This window comes from Eptesicus fuscus, chromosome 5, assembly GCF_027574615.1.
Source record: "Eptesicus fuscus isolate TK198812 chromosome 5, DD_ASM_mEF_20220401, whole genome shotgun sequence".
In the NCBI taxonomy this organism is placed as follows: domain Eukaryota; kingdom Metazoa; phylum Chordata; class Mammalia; order Chiroptera; family Vespertilionidae; genus Eptesicus; species Eptesicus fuscus.
In genome coordinates, this window is record NC_072477.1 from 2336399 (window position 1) to 2351727 (window position 15329).

Here is a 15329-nt window from a genome sequence, read left to right on the forward strand (position 1 = left end):
GGAGCAGGGGTGCAGTGGGAGACAGGACGCTCTGAAAGGCTGGCTTCCTAGGTGCTGAGGAGTGGGCCTGCCCAGATGCCACCTTTGGGAAATACTTGTTGCGTGCCCTTCCATTGGCCGTAGGAGAGCCTTCAGCGTGGGCATTAGCCTCCCTGCTGTGCACATGGAGACACCGAGCCGGGGCCAGGGCACCTGCGGGGAGGGAGCGGTCAGATCCAGACCAGGCTCCCAGGGGACCCTTTCAGCAGCAGGGCTCCTAGGACATGGGCTGCGTCCGCGCTGCACTGGGCTTTGGGCTGTATTGTTCTGTTTCTCATCCGTCTGCCAGCAATACTGGGAGTTCCTCTCTCAAAAATGTGGAAGACCAAGTTCCTCATAAAAGGTTCTTTAAAACCTGAGGTTCCTCCTTCAAACCTCAGAAGAGTGCATCATGGCATTTTCTCCTTTAGGGGGACTCGGTCCTCCCATCCCTGCTGCTAGAGCGAGCGAGAGAGAGAGAGAGAGAGAGAGAGAGAGAGAGAGAGACCCTGCCCTCATTCCCCACGCGCATGGACTCACAGAGAGGCACCGGCCAGGCCCTGGTCTTGTGTGCTGCGCGGCCTCTGACCACAGGAGAATGGTGTTTGCGGATCACAGCAGCCGGGTCAATATTTGTCCGGCCAGTTCCTGGAACCGGGGTGAAGACCATGCACAGCAAACAGGAAGGGACCTCTTTTTCCAAGTATCCATCCCGCCCGCCGGGCCCGGCTGCAAACAGAGTGTGACCTGGACCCGTTGGGTTGGCGGATTCTGACACGGGTGCTGACAGCTGGCCCGGGGTGCTGAAGGCAGGGGTCGGGGGAGGTTGCTGTCCATCCTTTGCAGGTGCTGTGTGCTCCGGGCAGCGGTCTTTAAGCAGCGCCCTCGCCTAGGAATGCGAGTTGCTAACTCAGCCTGCCCGTCAGCATGCATAGCACGTGTGACTCGGTCCATCCTGCCGTGCACCTTAAACTTACACGGTGATGCGGGCGAGTGTTTCCCAGTAAAACTGGAGAAAAGGAATGTGAGAGAGGCACAGTCGTCCCTACTTTACAGAAGGGAAACTGAGGCTCAGTGAACTTATTAACTGAATGCCGTAACCTGGGTGCTGGGGCCACTCAGAGACGGTCTGCCTCCCCAGCCAAAGCCCTCACCTCTGACCACTCAGTGCTTCCCTAAGACTTCAAATACACAGAGTCCGTGCGCAGAGAAAAGCCTGGGAGGGAATTCAGAAAACAGAGCAAGTGTCCTCCCCTCCCCTCCCCTCCCCTCCCCTCTCCTCTCCCAAGAGCCCCATAAAGTGGATCATGGACCCGCTCACCGCGTGTCCCCCAGTTCTAGAGCCGAGCCTAGAACCAGATGAATATTTGTTTACGAGTGAATCTTTAGGTGACGGAATGGAGGTGACTTTTATGTTCTTCTTTGTATACTTTTGCATTCTCCTAATGTCTCACGAAGAGCATGTATCTTCTTTATAATGAAAACACATCACGGTGAAGAAGAGGTGTTTAATCACAGCCATGAAGCAAGAGGAAAGCTGGTTGGGCTGGCACAGCGGTTCCCACGGAGAGGCCCTTGGGAGACTAAGGCTCCTCCCTCCCGGCTGCGTCTGAGCTGCAGGCTGCATGCGCTCTGGCCTGACTGATGTGTGAGGCACAGCAAAGCCCAGGTGGGAGCCCTGGACGCTCAAGGTCACACCCAAGGACATCTGGGCCAGGCCCCGCGGGGGTCTACACCTGCCAACGTGTGAGACCCCACCCGTGGGTCCATACAGCGCTGTGAGCCACGCGGTTTGTTATTTCCTGTGCGTTGTTATCGTGTCGTCCGAGAAAGGCCTTTCCCTGCCGGGAACTGGGTGGGATCTCGCACTTTCCCCAGGAAGAGCGTGGTCTGCGAGGCTCTGCTGAGGATCAGCATCAGGAAGGGCCTGTTGAAGCAGATGGTGCGAGAGGAGCCGTCCTTGGAGCGGGCCGTGAGCTGGGTGGCCGTGGCCGCCGCGGCCTTGGTGCCCTCCTCGCTGACGTCCACCACCGCCTGGTGGGTGACCTGCCGAGGGAAAAACAGACACCGACATGGTTTAAAAATACCCGAGCTTTGAGGTTTTGCCTGGGAATGGGGACACCTCTGCACCGCCCCCTGTCCCCGCCGCCCCCCCCAGAGGCCAAATGCCTGGCCTGAGGTTTGCCGCTGAGCAGTTGGCTCTCAGGCATGGAGTTGTCTGGTTACCAATACAGCCCAGAAAGACCTAGGTTTGAGTCCCAGTTCCGCCACCATGGCTGCAAGTTATTTAGAGGTCGTGTGCTTCACTTCCCAAATCGATGAAAGGACGGTAATAATCGCATGCATCCCACGGGGTTGTTCGACGAATTGAAGGAGATCTAGGAAGTGTGCATACCAGACTGGTTGCCGCAGCCGTGGCGTGGGAGACGGCGGTCAGGTATTGCTGCCTATCGCACCTCTACTTGCTCTTGTAGACAAGAGATCCTTAAGCTGGGCTCATGCACTGCTCAGCCTCAGGGTCCTGTGACCTCCAGCTGTCACAATCATTGTTTTCATATGTGCACATGGGTTCTTAGTGCTCATCGTATTTTTTATCCTCACTCAAGGACATGTTTATTGATTTTAGAGAGAGAGGAGGGGAGGGGAGAGAGAGACTGACTGATTACCTCCCAAGTACCCCCTGACCGGGAGTTGAACCCACAACCTAGGTATATGCCCTGTACAGGAACCAAACCCACAAACGTTTTGGTGTATGGGACGACACTCCAACCCATTGAACCACCCGGCCTGAGCTGCCCATCATATCCTGTGGAGTCTGTACTCCTTCCCTGGACACCAGTGACAAAGGTCCCGTTCAGTGGCCCAGGGCCACTCCTGAGCATTGTGATCTGTTAGGAAAATAAATTGTAGGTGAGGGATCAGAAACCCATGCAGACAGGCGTGAGGTAACCCAGTGGGACGAGAAGCGTGGGCTCCACGGGGAATCCTCCACCTAAAAGGGTGCTCACGGCCCAGCCCCAGCCAGTGGCCATCGTGTGTAGAGGTTTGGCCTGACTACTTGGGAATTGGGATCAATGATTTGTTTCAAGAGAACCAGAAATCTAAATGTTTAGGTCCAATATCCTACACTCTGGAAGTCAGCTCCCTCTCTTCCTACTTTTCTTTCTTTCTTGATTTACATCACAGGGTACCAATGCCCATGGGCAGCCACGTTAGGGCCCCCGTGTGAGGGCCTGGGCTCCAGGGAGGTGGGGTCGAATGCCAGGGCGCACCAGCTCGTCTGCAGCAGGTGTGGGCGGTGCCCGGTTCTCAGGGAACTGCCGTTGAACCCTAGGAACACTTGTCTGACGAGGGCTAACGGTGTGTGTGGGGGGGTGATGGCCACGGAGCAGCAGGCCTGGCTGCCATGCCACGCGGCCCTGTCTCTGCCACAGAGAAGTCTCTTCGCCTCCTGGCGACTCTGCTTCCGGCTCAGGGAGGTGAGCGTGCTCGAGCAGTCGGTCTCCAGGGGCCCTTCCCACTCAGGCTTTGATGCGAATATTCTCATTGACCAACTCACCTTGGAAACTTTCAGGAAGCCTTTCCTGGTGATTCCAGAAAAATCGGCATTTTTGTCAAAGGCGTCCCGGATGCCCATCTTCGGGAGCACGGTCTCCAGGTCATAGGAGGTGGAAGTGGAAAACTTAGGGAGGAACACCTCTATCCACCTGGGAGGAGGGAGAGGAAGGTGAGGGCACAGCCTGGGTCCCAGCTGTTTCCAGCTGGCGTTTGCGGAGACTCTGCTCCCGCGAGGCCCTGCTGGTTGCTGCTGAAGGGCCAACACGTGCCAGTCAGCCGACCAGGCTGCGCCGGAGGTGAGCCTCCGGGACGAGCACGCCCATCATATCCTGAGGAGGACAGAGATGGAAAACAGGCCCCCAATGAGGGAGGGGCGGAGCAGAGCAGGGGCCTCAACCAGGGGCCTGTGGCAGAGGCCAGGCAGTGGCGGCAGGGAGCCTGCCTCCCCAGGCCAGAGGCCACCCGCCAGCCCTTCTTGAGACAAACCCTGCTGACCTGCGTGGGCAGCCAAGTCCAATAGAACTTGCTGCAAAGTTGGAAATAGTCTCTGTCTGTGGTGTCCAGGATGGCAGCCACCAGCCACATGTGGCGATGGAGCAATTAAAATGCAACTAGTGCCAAGAAGAAACTACATTTTTAAGTTTATTTTAATTAACTTAAATTTAATAACCCCACGTGGCTGCTGGCTGCTCTGTTAGACAACACAGCCCTGGATCTGGCGCTTCCATGTTCCCCTCGGGAATAGTTTCCCTGAACCGAGAGTGAACAGCCGTATTTATTGAGCATTTACTATGTGCCAGGCATTGTCTCAGGCACATTCATGAACATTCTCTCCATGTTAGTGGTGGGAAAGCTTAATTTTAGTGCTTTGCCCAGTCATGTGCTTACCAAGGCACAGAAATGGAAGCACAGAAGTGTGGGTGCACTCATTGATGGGCTCCTTGTGACATCGAGCGCAGTGGACAGCTCTCGCTTCCCTGCCTGGTGTCTTGCGCTGTGGCGTGGCCATCTTCATCTTCTCTCTGCCCTGTCTCTTTACAGACACCCCACCCCCACCCCCACCCCCAGCCCCCACGCTGGCTCCTCTGCCTCCATCCAGCCCTGGCTGCAAGCTAAGAACAGAAGAAACCTGAGAAACATTCTGCAGTGTCTCTGGAGCCCCGACTTTACATCTTCCCTAGTGCTGTTTCCTTTTCCAAATAGGCCTTTTCCAAGCCTCTATGAGCTACCCATGCCTTCATGCTCTATCATACCTGTGGCTCAAATGTACCACCTCCTTGAAGGCTCCCATCAGTCCCAGCTGAAAGTCACTTCGCTTTGCTCAGAAGCTGCTCAGCACTCTGCCTGCTCCCATCCCTGGGCATTGGCCTTTGTCTTTTCTGAACTATGTTATCCCTGATCCTGTCTTTTCTCTCCTCCTAGGCCAGTGGTCAGCAAACTCATTAGTCAACAGAGCCAAATATCAACAGTACAACGATTGAAATTTCTTTTGAGAGCCAAATTTTTTAAACTTAAACTTCTTCTAACGCCACTTCTTCAAAATAGACTCGCCCAGGCCGTGGTATTTTGTGGAAGAGCCACACTCAAGGGGCCAAAGAGCTGCATGTGGCTCGCGAGCCGCGGTTTGCCGACCACTGTCCTAGACGGTGCCCACAATGCCAGGACAATATTGCTAAGAGATCAGACGTAAGACTTCTTTTTATCTTATGGTTGACATCCCTTGGATACTCCCCATAATAATCACAGAACTAATAGTAATGTTATCATTAGCTAACACTTACTGGACACTTACTATCTCCCTGGCATTCTTCTCAGCCCTTTATAAACAGGAACTTGTTTTATCTTTTCAGCTTCCTCTGAGTTCAGTGATATTATTAGCCTCATTTTGTAGGTGAGCACAGTGCTGTGTTTGTCTGTCTGTGGAATCTCGCCCTGGCATGAAACATCCTAGTGGCGGAGGGAGTAAGCTCAGCTAGCACAGAATGGCTACAGTGACAGAATAGTCCCCAGAGGCATGGAGCGTCATGGCCTTGGGTAATTCACTTCCCCTCCGGGAGCCTCTGTGTCCTTGCCTGTGAGTGGGGCTGACAGCGCCCCTCATCCGCCAGGTGACTGTGAAGTTCAAGTGAGAACTCATGCACAGCACCGAGCGCCCTGCCTGCGGGCAGGTGGTGCTCACTTTGCAGGAGAGATGCTCGCACAGCTGCATCGCGGTCTCTCCTCATCCTTGGACGTTCACCATCACCTGCCTCGGGCCCCAGCAAATTGACACAGGTGCCCACCTCTTCTTGAGTAAGTGGCTCCACTTGGTCAGGGTCCTGGAGGACAAGGCCTGCTCCAGCTGCCGCATCCTGCCCGGGCTGGGGAGGACGAAGAGGGCCGCGGTGTCTCCTCGGTAGTCCATCTGCAGCACAGAGCAGTTCAGCTCCGGATCCACCCCAAAAGCAAATTGCTCCACCTGGTGCATCATGGGGACCTTCACCGTGGTCTTGCCCACCACAAACGGGTACATTTTACTCGTATACGTAGGGTTAAAGGGCTTCTCCCACTTGGCTGCACAGAGAGAAGGAAAGTGCTGAGTCACAGTGCCATTAGTGAGGTGAAGAGCAAAGGACCTCTGAAAACTCGCTCCAGCATAAAGACAGTGAGAAGACTCCCAACAATGGTTAAAATGACTGTTTTAGAACTCTGGGAGCTAACCAGATGCTTTCAGCAAACTGAGAAGCCATTTATTGAAGAAAAACAGCTGAATTTCGGTAAGAATGGTCAGCTTTGTGGTATTTTAACTTGCATGCTGTCTGTATTTGATCTGATTGGGAGCTCAACCAATGCAAAAAGCCATTTCATTTCCTTGGGGAAAATTAGTCAAAGATGGTAACAGGCACTGATAAATTGTGCAGCTTTCTGAGGCTGTAGATAACAATTGATTAATCAAAAGGCTTAATAGGACAGACTGAGGGTGATGGTGGAGGTGGTATTTGCAAAAGTGACAGGGTAAGGACCTCTGCATAGTCACCCTTTCCTAAAGGCAACAAGAAGAAGTGGCAGAAATAGTCAGAACCGGCTTTTTCAGAACGCGGGGAATTTAGCAAAGGCTCCTAGTAACCTGGGAGAGTCCATTCAAGAAAAATGGCCGAATTTCTATGAGAACAGTAAACTTTGTGACATTTTAACTTGTATTAAGTCTCACCCTCCTCTCTCTTGCTCAGCAGTAGCTTTGAAAAATAGCAGACTGTATTCCCAGCTCTGGAGCTAGAGGAACGGATAGGAAGAAATCTCAAAGCCTCATTCCCAAAGGCTCATAATTATTTGACTGTCTGATAGTTCCTGGGAGACCCCACTGACAAGTGGATTGGAGTTCACTCAGTGAGAAAAGCAAGTCTCCCCCAGGCCAGGGAGTATTTGTTAGGAACACTTAAAGGTAAGTGTTTTAGCTTCTCGGTTGCCTGGAGCAGGATAACAGATGGGACAAACAACAGACGAGTCAAAAATTCTAGAAGAAAAAGCCGAGGAAAGAGATATCCATGGAGACTGAAAAGCTCTGGTGCACCCTGGGCATTCAGATGCTGTGCACACGTGTAACGCTCTGTGGGTATTTGAAAAGAATATGCGGCAGCTGTAAGCTCTTACCTCCAGTGGACCTTGAAGGTTGGCACAAACAGAAACTGAATGGGGACTTAGAGTTATAAACTGCCTTGATGGGTGTTGATGGCATGCCCCACCGTACACACAAAGGCCCTCTGCAAAGACTGGGAGGCTTATGTGTGCCAGGCGTTTCAGAAACCTCTGCCCAGTCATAGCTGGCCATTTAAATAACCCAGAGGAGACGTCAGTGGCCACACATGACCAAGAACAGTCTCTAAAAATTAGTTCAGTAAAAGCACCAAACAAACAAACAGCTACTGCCACAAGCCATGAGAACAAACCCTTGGCAGGGGCGAGAATCAGAATTTCAGAGCTGCCATATTACATTATTTTAAAAATCCAGCCTTTACAACAAAACATATTTGGCATAAAGAGAAACTAAATATGGACCATACACAGGAATAAAAGCAGTCTACTAACATCAGAAATGAAAGAAGGAAAACCACTACAGATCCTATGGACATGATAAAGGAACACTATGAACAACTCTATACCCACCAAGTTGATAACCTAGATCCGTGGTCGGCAAACTGTGGCTCGCGAGCCACATGCGGCTCTTTGGCCCCATGAGTGTGGCTCTTCCATAAAATACCACGGCCTGGGCAAGTCTATTTTGAAGAAGTGGCATTAGAAGAAGTTTAAGTTTAAAAAATTTGGCTCTCAAAAGAAATTTCTATCGTTGTGCTGTTGATATTTGGCTCTGTGGACTGATGAGCTTGCCGACCACTGACCTAGATGAAATGGTCCAATTCCTTGAAAGACATGATTTGCCAAAACTCACATAAGAAGTAGTAGACAATGTGAATAGGTCTACATCTATTAAAGAAATTGACAATAACAACTTTTTAAAACAAAAAAGTTACAGGCAGGGGCAAGAGATACGGTCCTTTCTCCCAAGGTCATTTCTAGAAAAAACTATGTCCCCATGGGCTGCCCACCGAGCCTGATGTTAGCCCCTCAGGACACATAATCAGGCCACACAAAGACAGAACTGAAGGAGCCCATTGTACTTGGTAAACCGAGATGGCCAAGGTCATGCACCCAGCTAGTTCCAAAGCTAGTTCCATCTGGGCCTCCCTGCTCCACCCGGCTGTCCCGCGTCTGTCCAGCTTGCTTACTTGACTGGGCTTGGGGAGGAACAACGTTAAAATCAAAATCAACCTCTCAGAGTCTTACCGTCAAAGAAGATGTAGTTCACCAGGACCATGGCTGTCTGAGGTTCAAGGTCCTGAATTAAGTCCACAACCTTCCCTTTGGTCTCCTTCTCCACGTAGCTGTTGATCCTCTCCCGGGCGGTGGAGCTGTTGGAGAAGTCCGTGGAGGAGACCTCGGAGCCGTACAGCCGCTGGACGCTGTCCAGGAAGCTTGTCTGCAGCTGCAGCTCCTTCCTGATGAAGAGGACACTCCCCATGCTCAGGTCCAGGTCTGCGCTGGGCGCGCCGAGCGCGTGGACCAGGTGCTGGAAGCCTTGCTGCACGGCGGACTCGGGCATGCGCGTGAGGTTGAACCCCAGGCTCTGGAGGAGCTGGCTCTTGGTGGCCGAGCGGGCCCCGAGGGAGAGCATGGCCAGGGAGGCAGAGACGCTCACCGGGGAGAAGAAGATGTTCTCACTCGGGGCCTTCAAGCCCAGCCTCCGGTACAGGCGGAAGGCGAAGTCGGTGTTGCTGGCGGCCACCTGGGAGGCAGGGGTGCTCCTCGCGGAGGGTGGGCGGGGGGCTCCTTTGCTGGGGGGGCTGGGCGGGGACACACAATACATCGGAGCCCAGAGGCTAATAACTAGGAAAACTTGATAAAAGGAAGATGCCATTTTGGAACGCAGTAAGCCTGCAAGAGAGGGAAGAACGTGGAGGGGAGGTAAGCCGAGCGTCTGGCCCCTGAACCAGAGGCCATGCGACCCTCCACACCATGAGCAATTGAATGGGGACAAGCAGGACAGTTAGCAGATTCCAGGACACGGAATCTCAGCCCCAGAGAGGCTGGAGGAGCGGGGCGGGAGGGGGGGACAGGCTGCAGAATCAGCCGTGCAGCGTGCGGCTGGATTCCGGCTGTGGGGCTGCCGGAGGGTTGATGCGGAGCCTGCCTCAATCCCAATGGCATTTTCAAGGACTGTGCGGGCAGCTGCGCGCGTCGTTATTGCTCTCCTCACCTGGAATGGCCGCAGGTGAGTAGAGCACAGTATTGGAGCCCACTGGGTGCCGGTGCGTGAACCTGAGCTGGCAGAGCCTGGGCCAGTGTCCGCACAGGGAGGAGGGCAGTGAGGAGGGAGGACCACGGCGCTAAGCCCCGAGTGGCTCCTGTTGATGGGCTCCGGGACAGGCTGGGGTCTTCGGGAAGCCACACGGAACTGTGGGCCTGCAGGACCCCCTGATGGGCTGGGGTCTTCGGGAAGCCACACGGGACTGTGGGCCTGCAGGACCCCCTGATGGGCTGGGGTCTTCGGGAAGCCACACGGGACTGGGGGCCTGCAGGACCCCCTGATGGGCTGGGGTCTTCGGGAAGCCACACGGGACTGGGGGCCTGCAGGACCCCCTGATGGGCTGGGGTCTTCGGGAAGCCACACGGGACTGTGGGCCTGCAGGACCCCCTGATGGGCTGGGGTCTGCTGGCCCACGTGGATCCTAAGGACCGATCACAGCACTTGACCATGAGTGAGTGGACCAGGCGCCGACCCAAAGGCAGAGCCTCAGCAAGACCACGCGCTTCCTCACCACCTCACAACGCGCTGCGTCTAAGGAGCAGCCTGTGCAATCCCCTGTGCGCTGCGTGGCCCCTCCGGCCCCACTTCCCAGCTGCGGGGAGGGGGGCTCCGAGGAGAAGGTGAGACAGTCTGTATGATGCCCACAGTGGGCATGGGAGGCGGGGAAGGGACAGGCATGCCCCTGGTGTCCATAACTGTGAGCAGGGACGGGGTTGAAGGAAGAGACAGCCAGCGGCGCCTGGGGCAGAGAAGTCCCGAGGGCCTGGGGTGGGGCACCACAGAGCACCTGTCTTCCCGGGGAGGTGTTGGGAGTTGGGGGCTCCCAGGGGCACCTGCTAACACTGGCTCTGCCTCCCAGAGCATCCCCCTTGCCATCAGCAGACGTGGCCTTGCTGGAGGACATCTGGCTCCGTGCCCCCGTCCTGCTGCGTGCGACGCCTGGACTGGGCGGGAGGCCTGCCTGGACCAGTCGCCCTTCTGGGCTCAGCTGGTGAATGGCCTGGCCCCGTCCTCCTGTCGTGGCCTGGCCTCCATGTGATCTCCAGAAGTGGCTGATGCTCTCTGGGCCTCAGGGTGGTGGCCTTAAAGGGCTTACTTCCTGGGCAGCTGGGGTTCCACGGCCAAGGACTCAGAGGCAGGTCCTTACACTCCCGAGGACACACTCAGCCCAGACTCCAGGCAGCTCTCAACCCCCTTCCATACTCGGCCTCTCCCACCGAGCTCTGGGCTCCAGGGCCACCCTTCTGTCTCCCGGCATCCTCTCTCCCAGGCCTTGACTGCGGCCTGAGGCTCTGTAATCAGGGTGACAGGGACACTTTGTCCTCCCCGTGCCTGCCCCATCTGCACCCCTCCCTGCGGCTGCCACTCCTTCGGTCCACCTGTCATTGTCTCTCACCGATCAGTTCCTCATTGGTCTAGTCACCCATCCGCCCTGCAGACAGGTGAGCTTTCCAGATGCAAGCCTCATGCGTCACTCTCCCACTCAGATTCCTTCGTGGCTCCCACTGGCCTTGGGAGGGGCGCCCAGGCACCCGGCACATCAGTCCTTCTCCCAGGGTCTCCTTCCATGGCTCCACCACTCAGGACTCATCCGCACCCCTCCTCCTTCCCAGCGTGTCAGCACACACCGTCAGTGTCCCGGCAGCCTCTCCTTCCCTAGCGGGGGCAGCGGGATCTCTCACAACCTGCGGTCTGGCCTCCATTAGCCCCTCTAACTTCATCACCCAACTCCAAGGCCCTTGCTCTGGGCTGGGCTGCTGCGTCCAGCCATCCTGCCCATTTTTATGACCCTCACATGTGATATTTGTACTTCCCTACTCAAACGTTCCCCCTAATTGATTTTTATTTATTGTTTAGGTCCTAGCTCATGTGACTTCCTCAAGGAAGCTCTCTCTGACCAGCCAGATAGGGAAAGTTCCTCCTATTAAATGATTTTTAGTACCAGGAGCCTCAGTGAAACACCACTGTCATCGTCTCACACCCATTTGTGTGACTAGAAACTTAATCAAGGCGGTTGCCTATCTTTTCTTTAAAAAAAAATATTTTATTGATTTTTACAGAGAGGAAGGGAGAGGAATAGAGAGTTAGAAACATTGATCAGCTGCCTCCTGCACACCCCCTACTGAGGATGTGCCCGCAACCAAGCTACATGCCCTTGACCGGAATCGAACCTGGGACCCTTCCGTCCGCAGGCCGACGCTCTATCCACTGAGCCAAACACATTAGGGTGGTGGTTGCCTGTCTTGTTCTCCCTGTACATCGCTGTATGGCCAATACTAAGGGCTCAGGGAGTGTTGATGAATGACTGAATGAGTAGGGAAATATAAATGAGTAACTACTTCTGAGGGTGGATCTGACTGGAAATGAGCAAGAGAGACTCTCTCAAGGTGTCTCAGTGCTAATTGAGGTGAGAGGTATGTACACATTTAAATCTGAGTTGACTTACACTTCCGGCCAAGACCAACTAACTGCCTTTGGACTTATAAACCATTAGAAAAATTTCTAAACAATTGAGACACTGAAAAAAACCAAAAGAAACAATCAGACATTGGGCAGCGCGGGCGGAGAAGGGAGACGCGTGGGCGCTGTGAATGCCCAGTGGCTGCCGGAGGGCGCTCTCTGACCAGGGAAGCAGCCGAGGCGAGGCAGGCTCCCTGGGTCCAGGAGACGGCGTGGTCTGAGGAAGCCCAGGAAGCGCCCTGTGCAGCGGGAGTGTGCACGAGCTTAAGTCCAAACCCGAGCTGAGCTCTGCGCCATACAGCGAAATCCTCCAGGTTAGCCCCCCAAATAAGTAATAAATCCCCGAAGCCCCAAAACTAGACAAGGGACTGCTGGATGTAAGCGGAACAATTCCCATAACGTGGGGACATACTTAGATTATGGTCGGCGGGGGTGAGGAGACCTCGTTGAACGCCCTAGGGCCGTGGTCGGCAAATTGCGGCTCGTGAGCCACATGCGGCTCTTTGGCCCCTTGAGTTATTAGCAAAGGCCAGCTTAGGAGTACCCTAATTAAGTTAATAACAATGTACCTACCTATATAGTTTAAGTTTAAAAAATGTGGCTCTCAAAAGAAATTTCAATCGTTGTACTGTTGATATTTGGCTCTGTTGACTAATGAGTTTGCCGACCACAGCCCTAGGGCATTCAGTAGAGAGCCTACTCGCTGCATCTTGACATTAGGGCTGAACTGACTTTGGTTTAAAACTACTCTGGCCGCCGGCATGGCTCAGGGGTTGAGTGGTTGGGCATCAGCCTATGAACCAGGAGGTCAGAGTTCAGTTTGCAGTCTGGCCACATGGCCTGGGTTGTGGGCTTGATCCCCAGTAGGGGGTGTGCAGGAGGCAGCGGATCAATGATGCTCATCATTGATGTTTCTCTCTCTCTCTTCTCCCTTCCTCTCTGAAATCAATAAAAACATATTTAATTTAAAAAGCTACTCTAGATCCGCTAAACAAGGCTTGAAAACATGCAAGTAATTTAGTTGACTGTCAAAACAGGTGTGAACACACTATACAGAGGGGTGCTTTCTTGCTGTCCTCAGCTCTGTGTGGAGGTTTTGTCTTACACGTGAGGAAGGTGAAAATAAGCAGCTCTAGTTAGCACTGCTTTTATAGCTTCTGGTTTCCAAGGAAGACCAGTTTTGTTCCAGGATCTTCGGACAAAAGATTTAGAAAAAACTGAATAATAAAATATTGGCTTTGGCTAATGTAAAAAAAAAAAAAAAAAGTAAAAAGTCCAGACCAAAAAAGGGGAATGTCACAATGACCAGCATCCAATACAAAATTAAAATTGCTGGATGTTTTAAGAAATAGAAAAATGTGATCCCAGACCAGAAGGAAAAATCAGTCAATAGAAACAGACCCAGAGATAGCTGGGATTATGAAACTAACAGGCAAGAACTGTTAAAACATCTACTTAAAATGTGCTTAAGTAAAGAACACTTCAATATCATGTGAGAAAAATCAAAACTATGAAAAAGTATCAGATCAAACTCTCAGAGATGAAAAATTCAATATCCAAAATGAAAAACTCACTGGCTAGGTTTAAGAGAAAAGGTATAGAAGAAAAGATCAGCGAGCTTGAAGACATACCCATAGGAACTATCTAAACTGGAGAGAGTGAACTGGGGGGAAAAAATAGCAGAGTCCCAGCAACCTGCGGGACAAACGCAGGAAGTCTACCGTGGGCAGTTGGCGTTCTAGGCTAAGGGGCCAGGGCGACCAGAGAAACTTGAAGAAATAATGGCCAGAAGCATTTGGAACTCCCTCTGTGTAAACTATATCTAAATAAAGAAGGCCGAACACAATAAAAGGGAATGAATGCAGCCCTGCCCCCTGCCCCTTGTTGGATCTCACATGATTCCATCTCTAGACAGCCCTCCCCACTCACCCACCTGACAGGCCTTTCCATCCTTCAGGGTCCTTCCACATCACCCATTCCAGAAACTTCCCGAGTCCCACAGAAAGCCCGCCCCTCCCCGGAGCAGACCACACCTGAGCGCCCACTGCAGTTTACCTTCCTGTGTGTCTGTCCCCGGTCAGACAGCCTGGACCTCGTGTGACTTCCTCTAGAGCAGGGACTGTGATTAGCGAGTGACGGGACAAGGGAGCAGAATGCCGGGAGGGCGTGGGAGGATGCTGGAGCCCCGAGGGCCAGGCTCTGTTGACTCACCCGCCCCCGGTACTTGAAGCAGTTGACAGTCTGAATGAGTATAGGGTTTCCCAAGCAGGGCTAAAGGTCCAGAGAAACTGGTATCATTAAAGTGCAGAGTCCCAGGCCCCCCCAAGAGCTACTGAGTCACTTACCAGGGAAAGACCAGAAGACTTGGGATCCAGGGGACCTGGGTCTTCCCGCCCCCCAAGCTCTGCCCTTGCCCCCGAGAGCAGCTCCCCAGGACTCCCCCAGCTCGGAGCTCCTGTTCCTGGGACCTCAGGGCCTCCCGGAAAGCGCAGGCCGCCTCTCCAATTGATTGGACCCACCCAGCTCAATTGATTGGCGCAGGGGGAGCAGGCGCAGACCCTGGAGCCTCATCTCACGCCTGTTTCTCAGAACCTCTCCGCCAGGGCAGCCCTGACTCTGGAATCCCCTGCCTGCCTCGCACACTTGAATGCTTCTGTCCCATTGCTGGATTATGGAGATCTTATCACTTTTAAAATCTGGCTACCTCTTCACATTTTTCTCTTTTAAATTATTTAAAAATTTCACCTATATTTGCTGTTGACTGCGGAGCAGATTCGGTGCGATTAAATGTCTTAACTAATCTCACAAACCGAACACTGGGCAGAGCGGGGCTGGGGCCTTCCGCCGGCCTGGCCCCAGGGCCTCCCAGCGACTCCAGCTCCAAGGCCCGGCCACAGTCCGCATGAGGAAAGGCCACGAAATGCAGCGTCGTGGCTTGAGCCTGGGACAGACAGACAGTGTTAGTGAGAACAACTGCTGAAATCCAAGTAAAGTTTATTTTTTAAGTATATTTTATTGATTTTTTACAGACAGGAAGGGAGAGGGATAGAGAGCTAGAAACATCGACGAGAGAGAAACATCGATCAGCTGCCTCCTGCACACCCCCTCACTGGGGATGTGCCCACAACCAAGGTACATGCCCTTGACCGGAATCGAAACCTGGGACCCTTCAGTCCGCAGGCCGACGCTCTATCCACTGAGCCAAACCGGTTAGGGCTAAAGTTTATTTTTAAAGTTGTTATTTATTTCTCCATTACTGTTGACATTCAGTTTAACAAAGCAGAGCAGGCCTCCGGCCCGGGCTGCAGAGGGTGACAGGCTCGGTGGAATTTGATCAGAGGGTTGTTTTTTGTGTGTTTTTAGAGTTAACTTCTCTTTGTGGCATGTTTCCTGGGTTTTGATGTTAATTTTTCTGTTTAAACACATTTGTTTTTCTAAAGCTGACTTAAAG

The 15329-nt window shown here is 53.2% G+C and overlaps 1 protein-coding gene across 1 annotated transcript; it reads right to left on the reverse strand.

The window, feature by feature from the left end:
- Positions 1-1510: 1510 nt before the first annotated feature.
- Positions 1511-13996, reverse strand: LOC103302521 (serpin A9). Its single transcript, XM_054715438.1, has 5 exons — positions 13934-13996; positions 8398-9045; positions 5859-6129; positions 3578-3725; positions 1511-2064 (listed from the first exon to the last, which is right to left on the reverse strand). Exons 2-5 carry the CDS (start codon positions 9026-9028, stop codon positions 1831-1833), a joined length of 1284 nt encoding a protein of 427 aa, XP_054571413.1. The 5' UTR covers positions 9029-9045; positions 13934-13996; the 3' UTR covers positions 1511-1830.
- Positions 13997-15329: the final 1333 nt, after the last annotated feature.

Bases quoted from the DNA above. Each gene is read 5' to 3' on its own strand.
- LOC103302521 (XM_054715438.1), bottom strand. From the start codon at position 9,028: ATGGCATCTTCCTTTTATCAAGTTTTCCTAGTTATTAGCCTCTGGGCT. The intron at 6,130-8,397 runs GTAAGACTCTGA...CTCTCTGTGCAG, and splicing joins GAACTACATCTTCTTTGACG to CCAAGTGGGAGAAGCCCTTT. The intron at 2,065-3,577 runs GTGAGTTGGTCA...TTCCCTCGGCAG, and splicing joins GCTTCCTGAAAGTTTCCAAG to GTCACCCACCAGGCGGTGGT.